Source organism: Loxodonta africana, chromosome 9 (assembly GCF_030014295.1).
Source record: "Loxodonta africana isolate mLoxAfr1 chromosome 9, mLoxAfr1.hap2, whole genome shotgun sequence".
NCBI classification, from domain to species: Eukaryota; Metazoa; Chordata; class Mammalia; order Proboscidea; family Elephantidae; genus Loxodonta; species Loxodonta africana.
Genome location: NC_087350.1, coordinates 76,179,206 through 76,196,778, shown reverse-complemented (window position 1 = coordinate 76,196,778; position 17,573 = coordinate 76,179,206). Strand labels below are relative to the sequence as shown.

At 37.9% G+C, this 17,573-nt stretch overlaps 2 protein-coding genes across 2 annotated transcripts in view; both read left to right on the top strand.

The window, feature by feature from the left end:
* LOC100670508 (myb/SANT-like DNA-binding domain-containing protein 3) overlaps positions 1-9,399 on the top strand; it is a 164,479-nt gene extending 155,080 nt beyond the window's left edge. Inside the window, exons 10-11 of the mRNA XM_023545094.2 lie at positions 3,619-3,777; positions 8,331-9,399. Of these exons, the coding sequence (XP_023400862.1) occupies positions 3,619-3,777; positions 8,331-8,415 (244 nt within the window). The 3' untranslated portion in view covers positions 8,416-9,399. The remainder of the gene's footprint in view (positions 1-3,618; positions 3,778-8,330) is intronic.
* A 406-nt stretch (positions 9,400-9,805) lies between these two features.
* Positions 9,806-17,080, top strand: CAVIN4 (caveolae associated protein 4). The gene is made up of 2 exons (XM_064291659.1): positions 9,806-10,320; positions 16,362-17,080. The coding sequence occupies exons 1-2, from the start codon at positions 9,913-9,915 to the stop codon at positions 17,028-17,030; spliced, it is 1,077 nt and encodes a 358-aa protein (XP_064147729.1). The 5' UTR covers positions 9,806-9,912; the 3' UTR covers positions 17,031-17,080.
* The last annotated feature ends 493 nt before the right edge of the window (positions 17,081-17,573 follow it).

Below are 17,573 nucleotides of genomic sequence, written 5' to 3'. Positions count from 1 at the left end.
GTTGTGCTGACAGCTGTCTTCCCAGTGACTAGCATAGCACACAGTATGTCCTCAATAAATATTTGTTGAATGACATGTGATAATTATCAACATTTCCCTCTTCTCTAGATTAGAGAAGTTTCTTTAATGCTAAAGGATATCTTTTCTGCAGTCTTAGAACTCCTAAAAAGTAGTTGATCTTTTTCTTTTGCCTGAATGTTTGTTTACAGTGTCTACAAGAAACAGGTCATCGTATCATGTGCCCTTCTGCTATTAGGTGCGTGTGTTTGGATGGCAGTAAACGGGCAGGGGATGAACAGCCTTTAGCCATCTACTTTTTATTAGGTTAAAATCAAGCATTATTCCACCATCAATTTGTTTAATTCTTTCAAGATTATTTAGTACTTGGTGGTACTTACTATGTGCCAAATTCTGTCTGGCGCAAGGGTTTCAAATTGGAATACAGCAGGAATCCAGGGATCATGCTTTCAAAAAGTGTACACTCTGGTAGAAGAGATGGATAAACAATAATTAAAATGTAGTGTGATAAATGCTGTCATACATAGATATACGTGAGGTGATTTGGGGCTTCACAAAACGTACTTCAACCTTAAGAGGAGTAGAGGATATTGTTGGAGGTGGAGGGAGTGGTAGGATCAGGTTGGAAATGCTACTCGAAAGTTAAGAGAAGACAGTAGTGAGAAGCATTCCAGGTGGGGTAAAGAGTTCAGAGAGTAATAAACAGGCCAGAAATCTGTCTGTTTTGTTCACTGATATATCCCAAATACCTACTACAGTGTGGACACGTAGCAGGTGCTCATTAAATGTGTTGAATGGCTGTGTGAATGAATCAGCACAGAAAGCCATGGGAGTGAATGAGATTACCTGTGCAGGATGTGTGGGATGAAAGTAGAGGGTGGAGGATTGAATCCCTGTATCTGCCTTTGATCCATAACATAGAAGGTTAATACTCGAGGTATTTGGATAGTATAATCAGAAAGGCAGTTTGCAGGAAATAATATCCAGGGTGGGATTGCTTGAACAGTATGTGGCCTAGATATTCTTCTTGACATTCTGATTTTCATCTTTGTGTTAAGCTACGTCACGAGAGAAGCTGCATGTCTGGGATATTGTTAGATGTCCCTGTGGAACTGTTTTTATTTTACTGAGCTCTGAGTTTTGGCCAGTAACCTACCATGGAGGACATTATTTAAAAAATCCCATGAGACTGTGTTATTGAATTTATTGCAGCTCTGTTGTTGAGGATGATGTTCTCTGTATCAGATACTGCTCTTTTTAAATGAGGACCAACAGAAGTTCCGTTGGATGTAATAACAGTAGTAGAACAGCGACTTCTTCTGAACAACTGGTTTGATTTTATTTTATGGAGATTGTATTTTGTGTCAGTGAGCATACTACTTTCTTTACAATTCAGTGTTTTTTAGTATATTCACAGAGTTATGCAACCATTACCACAATCAATTTTAGAACATTTTATTACCCCGAGAAGAAACCCTGTACCCTGTACTCCTCAATGGCCCCATTCTCCCTAACTCTAGGCAATTGGAATATGCCTTATTTTTTTCTGACTCTATAAATTTGCCTATTCTGGACATATTTTAATAATGGAATCATATAATATGTGGTCTTTTGGTATTGGCTTCTTTCACTTAGCATAATATTTTCCATGTTTATCCATGTTGTAGAATGTATCAGGATTTCATTGTTTTTTATGGCTGAATAGTATTTCATTGTGTGGATGATACCACATTTTGTTTATCTGTTCATCAGTTGATGAACCTTTGGGTTGCTTTGTTGTTGTTGTTAGGTGCGGTTGAGTCGGTTCTGACTCATAGCGACCCTGCGCACAACAACGAAACCCTGCCTGGTCCTGCACCGTCTTCACAATTGCTTGAATTCATTGTTGCAGCCACTGTGTCATTCCATCTCATTGAGGGTCTTCCTCTTTTTCTCTGACCCTCTACTTTACCAAGCATGATGTCCTTCTCCAGGGACTGATCCCTCCTGGTAACATGTCCAAAGTATGTGAGATGATATTTTGCCATCCTTGCTTCTAAGGAGCGTTCTGATTGTACTTCTTCCAAAACAGATATGTTTGTTCTTTTAGCAGTCCATGGTATATTCAATATTCTTCTGCAACACCACAATTCAAGGGCATCGGTTCTTGTTCGGTCTTCCGTATTCATTGCCCAGCTTTCACATGCATATGATGCGATTGAAAATACCATGGCTTGGATCAGGTACACATTAGTCCTCAAGGTGACATCCTTGCTTTTCAACACTTTAAAGAGATCTTTTGCAGCCAATTTGCCAAACAAAACAATAAATCTGTGATCCATTTTGAGTTAATTTTTGTCCATGTTATGAGGTAGGGGTCCAACTTAATTCTTTTGCTTGTGGAGATTGAGTTGTCCCAGCATTATTTGTTGAAGAGACTATTTTTTCTCTATTGTATGTCTTGGCACCATTGTTTAAAATCAGTTTGACCATGGAAATATAGAATTATTTCTGGATTCAGTTCTATTCCATTGATCTTTGTATCTACCTTACTACTTCCCTTGCTACTGTTAGGAAGCTTAGAGCTTAATAGGCCTATTAGCGGGTGTCCAGGAACCTCAGAGTCTGGGTTTTTGGACTTATCTCACCTCTGGCTTCCCCTTATTTCTCTTCTCCCAGGTTTCTTTTTGTTGTTATTGTTTTGTGTGTATTATTATAACCAAAAACCAAACCAAACCCATTGCTGTTGAGTCGATTCTGACTCATAGTGACCCTATAAACTACCTCAAATTCTTTTTATAATGCGATGTGGGACATTAATACATACACTATCCCTGTACTTCAAATGTTTTATTAATCAGTTTCAACTGAAGCTTGACTAATTAATACATTTCACTTCCTTCAGTTGAAAAATATGTATTTTCTGTTAAATATTATAAATGTTTGCCCTGTCAAATTATTGCCATCAGTTGACGTTGCCACCTTTTTATTTATTTACTTTTGGTTGGAATTCAGATAATTTCTAAGATTAGTACCTACTTGAAGGCTTTGCTCCGTTTCTTTCATTAATAACTTGCTTTAATCTCAGCCTGCATCTTAAAGGATTATATTTCGTGTACTGAAAAGTATCTTGAATATTTGGCACTATATTCAGAGAACTGTAAATGTTTATACCTATTTATTCAATCATCCCGTATTCAGATATCTAGCTTAAGAAATAACACTAAATGTAAAAGAGTGCACATTCACCAAGATGTTCACCACACTTAATTTATAATTGTGGAAAACTGGTAATAACTTATATGTCTTAGAATGGGAAATAGATAACTGTATTTTAGCCATTGGATGGAATGTTATATATCCTTTTAAAAATAATGATAATAAGCACTAGATAGTGACTTAAAAATTAATGTGAGAATCATAGGTGAAAAAAGTACTATGTAAAAATAAGTGTATCAAAAAGACCAAAGAAATCACAAATGGCAATTATTTTTTTCAGATGGTGGAAGACTGCTTGATTTTCTATTCCTGTTTAAATTTTGTCATTCTTTTATATCTTTTAAAAGCCTAGAATTATTGGAATTTGTAATTCTTATATGATTACTTTTTTTTCCCTTTCAGATGTGAATCTGGTTACACTGGACAGCACTGTGAAAAGACAGACTTTAGCATTCTCTATGTAGTGCCAAGTAGGCAAAAGCTCACTCATGTTCTTATTGCAGCAATTATTGGAGCTGTACAGATTGCCATTATAGTAGCAATTGTCATGTGTATAACAAGGTAGGTAATGCCCTAAGAAACATCAACTTTAAGTTGGAGGTTGTTAGCTATTAAGCATACTCAAAATTAAAAGGGGCTTTGAAAGTTCATCAGTCTACCAAGAAAAAATCCTAGGAAGAGGTTTCATTGTGAGTCTGACCTCTCCCTGTCTTTCTTCTTTGGAATACAGGGAAGAACTTATTTCCAGGGCTACAGCTATGTATGGGCTGCATGCAGAGGGAGAATGGGAAGAGTCAATGGCATATATGAATTTAGGAACCTTACAACTGTGTATCATCTTCAAGCTTTGCATTCAGGGACAGTGATGGTAGTAGCAGAATTTCTGGAATGGTCTAGCCATGTACAGAAGGGCCATGTAGAATTTTTTTTAAGCACTGCAGAACTACAACGTGTTTTAAGCCCTTAGAATATATTTTTTCCATAATAAATATAATAAGAAATCAGTGGTTAAATAAAAATACTTTTCCTACTCTATCATTGCCTTAATATTACTTCCTATTTTGGATCACAGCAATAGGTAATAAGCTTTAAAATTCTATCATAAATAAATCCTTTCTTCATAAGTAAAAGGACTTAAATGGAGTACAGTTGGCATAAAATGGGTGTTTTCCAAGCTGAATGGAAATAGGTAAGTCAGAACAGAATTGGACGTGAGAAAAGTCAGAGCAAATTGAGCTCATATGGTCTCTATGCTACATCTTCTTGAAGCCTCAAATTTATACTCCAAATCCATTTGCAGGCTTCTTCAGTTGCATGTCTATTCTTCTTGCTCTTTTAAGGTTTGGTTCAGAAATCTCAAAAGATCATCTCTTTACTCTCTGTCATTATTTTAGGTAGCGTATTGGAGCGTATCAAATACAGATATTGGTAAGCTAGAGGACATTCGTGGCCCATCGATCTAGAAGTCAGACCTTCAGTAATTTCAGCCATCTGGAGCTTGATTTACAAAACAGTCCTCCGTGTAACAGATAGTTTTCATAAAGTCAGTGCATTAGACACTAAAGTTAGTGCGCTTTATTCCGTAAAACATGATCTTCCCTTAGGCAAGACTGCTGATTTTAAATTGGGCAGTAGATTAAAAGTAGGGGCACACCTGACAGGGAACACAACAGAGAACCCCTAATAGAGCAGGAGAAAAGTGGGATGCAGACCTCAAATTCTAGTAAAAAGACCAGACTTAATGGTCTGACTGAGACTGGAGGGGCCCCAGAGGATGTGGCCTATGGACCCTGTGTTAGCTCAAAACTAAAACCATTCCTGAAGCCAATGCTTCAGACAAAGATTAAACTGGACTATAAGACATAAAATGATACTGGTGAGGAGTGTGCTTCTTAGCTCAAGTAGACACATGAGACTATATGGGCAGCTCCTGTCTGGAGGTGAGATGAGAAGGCAGAGGGGTACAGGAGCTGGTTGAATGGACACAGGAAATACAAGGTGGAGAGGAGGAGCGTGCTGTCACATAGTAGGGGGAGCAACTAGGGTCACATAACAATGTGTGTATAAGTTTTTAAATGAGAAACTGGCATGAATTGTAAACTTTGACTTAAAGCACAATAAAAAAAAGAGGAAAAAAGGGCACAATGACATAAAAAATAATGTCAGAAGAAAGAAAATATAGGAGAAAAAACAAAATATATAACAACAGGGCTGGCTGTGGCCATTTCACATAGGCTCAGAAATTAAGTAATTTACCCATGGTCATCCAGCTAGTAACTGGAAGTGATTGGATTTCGAGTCACTGCTGCTTGATTCCCAAACCCTTTCGCTTTCCACTGGACAGTCAAGTGTAGTGTTTATGTTGCGGCATCTTGGGAAATATATTTACAAAATAAGACCATCACATGGGAACAGGAGTTGAACTTGATTTTATAGCAGTTAAAGATTTTTGAGCAGGGGAAGGGACTTGATAAAAACCATTTTTTGAGAGCCCTAATCTGAGAGTCATTTGGAGAATTCATCAGAGTAGGGAAGGTGCGAGGCAAGGAAACCATTTAGGACATTCAAGTAAAGCAGGAGTGGTATAATAAGTGATTTGAATGGTGAAAGAAAAATAAGGTAAGGAAAGGGAAGATTTTGAGGTCTGTTGATAGTGCCTTCTTTAGAAGATTGAAGGATGTGAGAGCCAGTGGGAAGCAACCTTGAGTCCATCACTTCATTCTGGAGAAGTGAAGAAACTGAAGCCCTGAAATGGGACGTAGTTTGTTAAGGTCATAGAGCTAGTTACAGCCTCTTGCAACTCCTAATCCAGCTTTTTATTGAACTCTGTGCGTTTGTTCCCAGTGTGCTATAATCGTCAACTACTAAATTAAAACTACCTGGAAGGTTATATTAAAATTGCCAGCCTCTAATTTGTACCCCAGATCCATTTGCTGTCTCACAGACACAGTTAGACATCGCAGTAATTTTCTTTTTTTCACTGTATATTTTTAACTGTGTGATAGTGTCTTCAGTATCCACTGACTCCATGGCTGATGGGTCACTTCTTTGGATTTATCACAGATTTCTCCTTGAGGCCTGTCTTTTTATTGTGGTATTTTCTCAATCAGAATGTCTTGCTCTCTTGGATTTAGAATATTGTAATTATCTACCTGGGCTCATCTTCACTGAACTTTTTGGAGAGCCTCTCCCACACAGCACCTTATAGGACACTGTTCATTTATCCCGTGGTGGCTATTACGTGGTGAGGAGTATTCCTTTAAAAGGCTGTTTCCATTGACCTGCTTGTGGAGCCCTGTTGGTGCACTGGTTAAGAGTTCAGCTGCCAGTCCAAAGGTTAGCAGTTCGAATTCATCAGCTGCTCCTTGGAAACCCTACGGGGCAGTTCTGCTCTCCCCTGTAGGGTCTCTATGAGTTGGAATTGACTCCATAGCAACCGGTTTGGTTTTTGGGTTTTATTGACCTGCTTATCAGGACCACATGAGTCTTTTTTCTGCTTTTCTGTTTGGAATTTCTTTCTTGTGTTTAGAAGCATAGAATGATAAGATTTATAGATGAAAAACCCATGGCTCTAGGAAGTTGGGACTTTTCCAAGGTCATGGTAAGTTAGTGACGGTAAAAGAGAGTTGGTTAACCTCTCAACCACTTTCCTCTCATGAAATGGAGGTGATTTCAGCTCAGTGTGTTTCAGAGTGTTTTTATGAGGATTAATGAGAAAAATTTGTGAAACAGTATACAAAATGGAAATATCATCATTATCAAGGCTTTTAAGTCCAGGCAAGTTAGTACTTTTTGAAATTGAATAAAAACATGAAACTTTAGAGTACTAGTACTCATTATTATAAGACGTTCTTCCCATTAGATTATAAATTCCTTGCTGGCAGAGATTTTAGAGGCCAGTCCAAGTCCTAATTTAATATTTTATGTGTAGGGAAATTGAGGTTGTACAGCTTGCTGATAGCAGAGTCCAAACTCAAACCCAAGGCTCAGTGTACATCCCAGTCTCTTTACTCTGCATCGTGTAGCACAGCACCCTCTGCCTAGTAAGAGCTCACACGTTTGCATTCTGGTGGGTGCGCAGGCACAAGAGCAGTTACAATACAGTGAGATTCATACCACCATGGAGAAGCATTTACAGTAAAATTAGAACTTAGTCAGGGAATATCCCTTATTCCCAGCATGGCTGTTCTTTGTGTTCTGTGGATGCCTGAGCAGGGTGTGGAACAACTTCTTTTCGTTTTTTTGAATCACTGTCTAAAATCACCAGGCAGTTTCTACGTATGAATTTCTGAGCTTAGTAAGTACACTTCTTCCTGAGTTCCCCTTCATCTGAGCTATTTTTGTCATTTTGGGAGTGATTATGGGTGTTACAATGGTTAAGTGCTTGGCTGCTAACCAAAAGGTTGGCACTTGGAACCCACACAGTAGCTCTGTGGGAGAAAGACCTGGTGATCTGCTTCCATAAAAATTACAGCTAGGAAAAACCTACAGGGCAGTTCTACTCTGTTATGTGAGGTTGCTGTGAGACAACTCTGACTTGTGGAGACCCCATCCATGTGTGTCAGAGTAGAACTGTGCTTCATAGGGTTTTCAGTGGCTGACTTTTTGGAAGTAGATTGTCAGGCTTTTCTTCTGAGGCACCCCTGGGTAGACTCAAACCTCCAATATTTTGGTGAGCAGCTGAGTACTTTAACCATTTGCACCACCCAGAGGCTCAGTGGTTGTCATGATGTTCAGGGAAAGTACGTAGGTCAGGGTGCTGCCACAGGTTTCTTATGTGGTCAGTCACTGTGGATGGGAAGTTGCTGGGTCAGAGCAAGAGTGGGCTTTCCTGTCAGGGATGCATTTGCAGCAGTGTGGACCCTGGGAATGAGCTCTGCTTATGTCCATACCGGCATCCTATATCCAATTCTCTCACCTCCCCTGGCTTTGTAAGGAAGGTAGCAGCCTGACATGGCACTGCTTCTTGCCTTGTCTCACATCAAATAGTGCCTTGTTTCCTGTTCACGTGATTGCATGCAGTATGGCTCAGTGTGTGAAATGTGTATGACTCTGGAAACATTGAGATACCCTAAATGAAATAAACTTTTCCTTTTCTTTTTAAAATGAAACAGAAAATGCCCGAAAAACAACAGAGGACGTCGTCAGAAGCAAAACCTAGGCCATTTTCCTTCAGATACGTCATCCAGAATGGTTTAAACTGATGACTTTTATACATACACTGGCCATGTGATGTACATTTATTATGTCTTTTTTTAAAGAATGGAAATATTTATTTCAGAGGCCTTATTTTTGGACATTTTCAGTGTAGTATTATTGGCTCGTATTTAGAAATATTCAGCTACAACAGTTTTGGACTGTTTAGTAGTCTTTGTTTTATGTTTTTAAATACAGAAATTGGTTTCATGTATTTGTACCACATGGTAGTTCTAAGACTTGTTCTTTACCCGTGGAATGTAATATTTTTGCAAAGATGGACCACTTTACAAATGGTTATAAAGTTATATTCACTGCTTCCACAATGACCACAGCAATGACAGAGCATGAACTAAAGGTAAAGATGTTTACAGATTACTTTTCTTACAAAAAAAACACTAGAAGACACTGTGTTTAAATAGATATTTAAATGTTTTTGAGATTCAGCAACTGATTTTTTAGACACTGCCTATTGCATGAACTGTAAAACCATGTGTGTTAGATGTAAAATATTTATAAGATGTATGGACTGAAATTCGATTATTCCTCTCTTTGAAAAATAATTCTAACAATTTGAAAAGGTATCTGGTAGTAATGATGGAGCAGATTGCTGGAAGTAGATTTAGATATTGAGAAAATAGGCTGCTTAACAGATTGGAATAAAGCCCCTATCAGTTAAACTACCTTAATATGCGTTCATTTTTAAAGAAAATACTTGTTTTAACATAAATAAGCAAACTTTATCAGTGTTTGTGAATAAAATACAAAAAACGATTGTTAAAGATTGATGCTCTTAAAGTGAGCTTAAAAAATTACCTAAGATCTCTGCCCAAATTGTCTTGTAGTTATAGCTGTATTAATAGATTGTTGTTTAAAGATCTGAAGTGTGAATAGAATGTATTCAGCTGTTTATCATGTAGTTTAGGTATTCAAAAGTATGCATGTAGAATTTAAGAATGTTCAAAATTAAATATTTGATTTGGAAAAGCATGTTATAATGTTTTCACAATACGGCCTCTGTTTCGGTGTGTTTATTTACTATATTCTTTGATATTGCTTTATCAGTATATTTAATAAGTACAATTAATAGAAAAAGTTGATTTTAGTTCACAGTTTTCCTTTCTTTTACAAATACTGCTTGAAAATACCTAAATTGAAAAACCTTTATCCAAGAGTAGAAGTTTACTTTTTTAGTCACTTGGTTTCTAGGCCTAATACAAGTAACATGGTAGCTTTAGTGAACTTTTTAAAAATCCGTTCCTCTTCTTATTTGAGTCCCTTAGTCAGACAGCAGGCATGTTTGGAACAGTACCCAGTGCTTTGCAAGGGTTCATATTGCAGAACAGTCACGTATGAATATTTGTAGTTATAAATACTTGACCAGTCTCCAGGGGTGGGGTTTCCAGCCCTTTAAACAACCCGGTTGCCTGTTATCAAGCTGTTTGCTCTGAGTGCCAGAATTGATTGTGGTAGGACATCTTTCACTGAGAAATAAATAAAATGGAGCATAACGGGTCTGCTTCAAATGCTGATAAAATCCATCAGAATCGCTTGTCCAGTGTTACAGAAGACGAAGACCAAGATGCAGCTCTCACCATTGTGACTGTGCTGGACAAAGTAGCTTCCATTGTGGACAGTGTTCAGGCAAGCCAGAAGAGAATAGAAGAGAGACACAGGGAAATGGAAGACGCAATAAAATCTGTCCAGATTGACCTGCTGAAGTTCTCAAAGTCACACAGCAACACAAGTTATATCGTTAACAAGTTGTTTGAGAAAACCCGAAAAGTCAGTGCTCACATTAAAGACGTGAAGGCCCGCGTGGAGAAGCAACAAATACATGTTACAAAAGTTGAATCCAAGCAAGAGGAAATAATGAAGAAAAATAAATTCCGTGTGGTAATATTTCAGGTAAGCTTGACCTTGTAGTTAGCCTGATTTTTATAATCTCTTGCATCCTCTGTAATTGCCAATAAGTCATAACAGAGGTTTCCAATGTCACATTTTAACTGTGGTATATATTGATGTGATAGAATTCTCAGCGGAGATCTCAGAACATAACCAGTTCTGTGTTAACTAACATACCCTCAGTATTTTGAGCTTCTCAACTGTTTTGTGTAATGTGAACCATAGATCATAGCTTAGTCTGTTTCTTGTCTTTGAAACTTAATATTGGTAAGGCTTTTTTGGTATGTTAGCTGTGCATGATGCCCTCTCGTAGTGTAACTTCTAGTTAACCCTCATTTAGCTTCTTGATTGTATAGAAGGAGAAAATGAGGACCAGGGATCCCACAGTATAGGTTTTTTTCTTCCCCTTTTTACGGAGAGCCTGGAAAGCACTAAACAATAAAACATAAACTCTTCAGAATATAACTTGCCAAGAAAAGCTGTCTGTTCTCTAAATGAACAATCAGGTAGTTTTTCTTATTTTCACTGGGGTAATATAAATGTGGGCATTACATAAATCCTTGCATATGATTATAAAGCCTTTTTTACTCAACTGATTTAATGTAATCATTTTCTTGCACCTGACACTCAATAGTTTTTGAAACAGGAACGTAGCCATGACAAATGTATAATATCTCTATTTTTAAAACTTTTACAAATCAAAAAGAAAAAATTGAACTCTCCTTCCACAATAGAAAAACAGGAAAGTCATTATCAGGCAGTTCACAAAAGACAAAATAAATGAGAACCGAATTCCACTTTCACCTGTTTAAATATTGGCAGATACTATATGCCCAGAGTTTAAGGTACAGAAAAACAAGCACTTTCATAGTCTGCTGGTAGGAGTGTTAACTGGTACAGTATTTCTGGAGGGTGGTTTTGGTAGTATACATTAAGGACTAGAAATTCACAAACATTTTGACACAAACATTTGCTTAATATTCTAAGCAGAAAATTAGCAATGAGTGCAAGGATGTTCACTGGTACATATATACATTGTTGTCACAACTGTATTTTTAAGTGAGTATTTTATATGCATAGGAAGAACCCCAAAAAGAATTAAAATGAAACGGGAACATAGTTGGATTATATAGGCAGGTATTTGTAAGATATTTGGAGATGTAGACATAACTCTCCACAGTGTTCTTTGCACAGTTTATCATAGCCCTCTGTTGACTGATAAAGTTACACTGGGATGGGCAAGGTGTTATTTTAGGTCTGTTTTTAGGAACCTGTTGCTTATTTAGGAAGAAGAACAGGGAGAGAGAAAGGAGAAGAGTTGTTTATTTCAAAGGTAGATAGGTTGGACTGTGCCATTTGAAATCCTTTGCCCTGAAAGTCTATTTTCAGGCTTAGAAATTTGGAAAAAAAAAAAAACAGTCACCTTAGTCTCAGAGGCCAGTCCCAGTGTGGGCATACATAATGAGGATCTAGATTTGGTGTTGGAGAAGGTAGCATCCATTCTTCAATTTGCCTTTCAAGGGCATTACCAGTAGTGGGCATACGTTACTCTCCACCTGCCAAACATCCTTGGTATCTAATCACTTTTCCTGAGAACTTTTGTGCAAAACAGTGGGCCAGGCGCCAATCAGGATTTACAAAGGCTAAAGCAAAGCAATGTCTGGAAAGTTCTAATTTGGCTCTTTTTTGTCCATTGATACAACTCTTTTTTAAGATGCTTCAGTATTTGCCTAACCCCTTAACTTACTACTTTTTTTTTTTTTCTTTCTTGGAGCCCCTATAGTTGACTAAATAGAAGAGAACATGAAAAAGCAACTCTCAAGGTGCCACTGTAGGTCAGGATCTCTTTCTTTGTAAGAAATGATACTATGAAGATTCTGTGAAATTAATTTGTCCAGAGTAAGCAGCAGTTTTTCAAAAAGCAATTGCTGTCTTCTAATTGGAGATCTCATAGAGATAAGATAAAGGCAAATAACAATGGATGTAAAACTTAGATTCAGTGATTCATTAGATATTAGGACACCGTGTACAATATTCACATGGTTATTCTTAGTTAAAATTAGTTCTTAATAATTAATATTTATAAGTGGTTATATTGAAATTGCCTCTTACAGTAAAATTAACTTTGAAGCTGAACAATACAGCTACAGTTTACTTTCGTTTCCATTTGTGTTCTTCCACCAAAAATTTTCCCTGGGTGTGTCTTTTGGTGTTAATCTTATTGGTACTATATCTCATAGAGTTGTATATGGCTGAGCTTTCACCAAATCCTGAACATTGGCATTTAAAAATAAATTTTCTGCTATTTCCTGTGCAATTATGCCTTCTCTTTGAACATACTTTCACCTCAATGATCCTTTCATCATGCAAGCCAGGAATAACCATATCTTCCACCAATTTTGGTGATTGGCCACATGCCTGTGGTTACCAAAGGAAATACTTGGTCATTCCCTAATAAATCCCTGACTTCTATATATTCAAAATCCCCTTAACTGTATAACTCTGATATTCAATCAAGACCACTTACTATGATCCATAATATTCATCTTGTTACAGAAATCATCTTTTTTACTTGAGCTTTTACATAAAATGATATGTAATAATTATATTTGGAAGTAAATTTATAGTCTTCAGTTATTATTACAGTGCATTCATTATTAACTCATGGTATCTCTGACTCATGGGAGTTGCAACAAATAGACCCATACAAGTACTTTCTCTGACTACCTCTGTTTTGTTTTAAAGCCTGATTTTGTATTATTTGTTTACAGTTGAAGAAGAATATGTGATTGTTGAGTTGAACTGTATCAGAATTCTTCATAGCAGGGTTGTGAGGATTTTTTTTCCCCTACCAAGCAATAATTATCTTTTGGCTCCTCCCTCTTCTAATTATATCTTCTCAGGACATGCCAACCCACACTGTGTTGCTGAAGCTACTCCCTGCAGCAGGTGTCAGGAAAGGAGAGGAATAATTTCGCTGAATCTAACTGATTCATCAGAGAGTTATGAGACGCCCACTGCTGCCTTTTTTAGCTCCTAAACTCTTCACTACTATAGCCAAAGAATTTAAAATAATTTTAAATAAGTATCCAAAGGTTCCAGGAATCCTTCTTTACTGTCAGGTTGATAGGTTTTAGAACACGCATAAGTGTGTTTCTTATAAATTTATTTTTTGATTGGATATAATCTGGATCTCAAGTAGGAGCACTTTCTTTTAGAATTTGAACTCATGGCTCAGTTAAAAATCCCATAATCTTTAGTTTGTCCATTAATTTTTAGAAATAATCATTAAATGTGAGTTGGGTTCATTTAGCAGCTGAGGTCTGGGCTAGTTCTCAAGGTCACCAGTGCGTGTCATGTTCCCAAATTCAGTTCTTATCATTTTGATACATTTGACAGTTGATTCCTCCCTTCTCCTTGAAACTTTCTTCCCCCTGGTTCCTGGAGGCACAGCCTTCTCCTGGATTTCCTCCTGCTCTACTGGCTGATGCTATTCTGACTCACTTTTTTTTTTTTGTCATTTCTTCCTTTCTATCTACAGGTCCTAAATCACTTAATCTATAATTATAAAATAAAAAAAGTCTAACAGTTTTTCCATGACTTATTTGGCAGCAAAACCTAGCTTGATCTGAACTCATTTGATGGTAAAACCTGACCTGAAATAGCATGAAGCTGTTATGGTCTTTATCTCCACTTAGTGTGAATATTCATATTTTTGTTTAGAATGTTTCTTCCCTAGATCTCCCTGGGAATGTTATATAATGTGTCATATTATTTTTCCAAAATCTAAGCTATTTTGAATTCTGAAACATACTTCGACCCTAAGAAATTTTGTATAATGAATTGTCGACCCGTTCGTTCAGTCTCTTAGTGATCTCTCTCATTTAAATTCCATCTTTACATTGATGACTCCTAAATTTATATACCTAGCCTAGCTCTCTCTCCTGAACTCCAAACTCATATACCCAGCTACCTATTCATCATCTCTGCTTGGATGTCCCTTGGGGATCTGAAAGACAGGTTCAGATCCCATCCTTCCCCTCTGGTGTCTTCCTCCTACTGTCTTTCCATCTCAGTTAATGGCAGATCTATCCTTCATTTTGTCAGGCCATATACTCGAGAGCCATTCTTTAACACTCCATGTCCAAATCTGGCAACAAATACAGTTGGCTCCACCTTCAAAGTAGATCAGAATCAAGCTGCTTCTTACCACTACCAGTGCCAACACCTTGATTCATCTTTTACTTGGCTTCTCTCAATAGTTGCCATGTGGTCTTCCTAATTCTGAGCTTGCCCCTATAGTCTGTTTTCAGCAGAGTGGTCCTTTACAACATGGGTCAGATCATGTCACTACCCTCCTCAAAACATCGTAGTGGCTGCCCATCATACTTGGAATAAGAACCCCAGCTCTTCTTACTAAATACAGAGCCCTACATGATTTGGGTCTCCCACTATCTGTCTTCTCCTCTTTTCTACTGTTCTTGCCCCTTGATCACTCTCTAGCCTCCTTGCTGTTTCTTCCCCCCTCCTGCCCTACATATATGCATTACCTTCAGATCTAGGCTCAGGTGTCACCTTACTGTGAAGCCTTTCTTATCACTGTATTTCAAATAGCACCTTCCCCCATCACTGTATATCCCTCTTCCATGCTTTTTCACCTTAGCACTTATCACTGTCCAACATACTATATGCTTTACTTATTTGTCGTCCACTAGCATATATGCTCTCTGTTTTCTTTACAGAAGCTTCTCGGTTCCTAGAACATAGACTGGTGTATGGTGGGTTGAGTGAAGAAATAAGCTTCTTATGTTATGCAGCAAACATTTACATTGAGTATACCTACCATATAGAAGGCACTATGATGAGTACTGGGCATAAAATATAAATAAGACAAAATATCTCCACTTTCAAGGACTCCCTCATTTAATGAAGGCTTCTGGGAGACCGATGTATAAAAGTAGAGTTCCAATTCAATGTGTGATAGATGTTTTAAATAGAGGTAAAAAAAAAAAAAAAAAAAAATTGTTTTTTTTGATCCTTTATGAATCTTTTTGGTTTAAACTGGGGACAGAATTAGCCACATAGGGAAGTTAGGGACATGTGAATTGAGTCTTGAAGAAAGATTCAACTCGCAAAGTCCAAAAGAGGTGAGGCAGCATTTAAGGTAGCAAAAAGCACATATACAAGGGCATAGCGGGGTGAAAATGTTTGAGGAATTAAAAGTGGTTGTGTATTGGAACTGAAGGAGTGGGAAAGTAGGTTTAGATCAAACTGTGGAGAGTCTTATGATCATCCTAAAGAATTTAAACTCTGCCCTTTGAATGTTGATGAGCTCCTGAAAGTTTTGAAGCAGAGGAGGGACATGATCAGAACTATGCTTTAGAATTACTTAGAAATACTTATGTTCTCGAGATAGAGAGGTCAGTGAGGAGGTATTGTACTAGCTCCATCCAAAGATGATGAGGACCTGAATGAAGACATTGGTAGAGAGAATGAGGAAGGGGGGAAGAAACAAGATACGAAGCAGTGTTATTGAAAGGACTTGGCAACCTATTGGATACGGAATGAGAAGGAGAGGAAATATTTGGGATGATTCTGAGGTTTCTATCTTGGGTGGCTCCTGGATGGGTGTTGGTGCAGTGAGGTACAGGAAAAGAAGCAGGTGTGGAGAGGATGTTGGATGGGGTTTGATTTGGGGGCCTGTTAAGTTTGAGGTGCCTGTGTTACATTGAAGGGGAGAAGTCTGGCCATCCTTTAGAAAAGTGTTTTCATCTTAGGTGAAGGGGAGAGGTGAAGATAAAATATTTACGAGCTAGCTTACACTTGGATTTGAAGGTATGGAAGTGAGTGAGGATGTTCAGGGTAAGCTTGGGAGATGAAGAGGAGAGGGCCAAGGAGAGAGAAACGCTGAGAAATACCAACATTTAAGGAGGGGGAGAGGCTAAATAGTCCTATGGAGGAAATTCAAAAGGCATGGTTGGAAGGTAAAAACTGATCTCCAGGGCAGAGAAAACACTAACGTGCCTTGTTTTTCTCTTCTTCAGGAGAAGATTCCGTGTCCGACGTCCCTATCTATTGTTAAAGACCAGAGCCTAACTGAGAATCAGGAGGAGGAGGAGGAGGAGGATGTCTTTGACCCTCCCATTGATCTCTCCTCTGATGAAGAGTATTATGTTGAAGAAAGCAAATCTGCTAGGCTTAGAAAGTCAGGCAAGGAGCGGATTGATAATATCAAAAAAGCGTTTTCCAAAGAGAACATGCAGAAGACACGGCAGAATTTTGACAAGAAAGTAAACAGAATTAGAACTAGAATAGTGACCCCTGAGAGGAGAGAGAGGCTTCGGCAGTCAGGGGAGAGGCTTCGGCAGTCTGGTGAAAGATTTAAGAAATCCTTGTCTAACGCAACTCCCTCAAGGGAAGCTTTTAAGATGCGTAATCTTAGAAAACCTAAAGACCGAACTGTGGCTGAAGGCCAGGAGGGCATCCAGGAGCTGGGCGTGGACATCGTGGCCAGGAGCGAGTCTCTGGGCCCCATCAGTGAGTTCTACCAGGATGAGCCCAGTGAAACAGAACGTGACCAGGCCACAGCGGCATATCCTTCCCACGAAGGAGGGGAAATCCCGACCCCTGAGCCTTTAAAAGTTACTTTTAAACCTCGGGTGAAAGTAGCGGATGATGAATCTCTTTTGCTAGATTTAAAGCAGTCAGCATAAAGAGGAATTGAGTATATCTTGAGTATAAATCTGCTTAGTCGTGCAGTTCTAGTTTGAATAGTATCATTATTTACATTTATATGCCATTTAGGAAAATACATAAAGGCTATGGTTATTTCATTTGTTACGTTTAAAATCTTAAAGATAATACAGAAACTATATATTTCCTTGAGAGTTCTGTTTTTTCCCCTGGGCGCATACGATTCTAGCAGCCTTCTGTCTTATGTCACTCTTCCTCATGGCAGCTGTGGATTTTTAAATTTCTTTCTATTGCTCATCAGAAGAGTAATTTCCTTGTTAGGGCCAGTTAGATGTTTGGTAGTGTAAAACAAATGAAGGGCAAATTTGTGGCCATCAATTTGCAAGTGAGCTCTAAATTTTGATATAGATTCATATGGCCAACCTCAAAGGGTAATAACTAACATGTGAATTATATCATCCATATATTCACATCAACAGATTTGTTAGTAAATTAACAATCATCCCTGTTTTTAATGCTTTTGCATACAAAAATGGAAGTCTGGACTTGGAGCATTTGGCTTA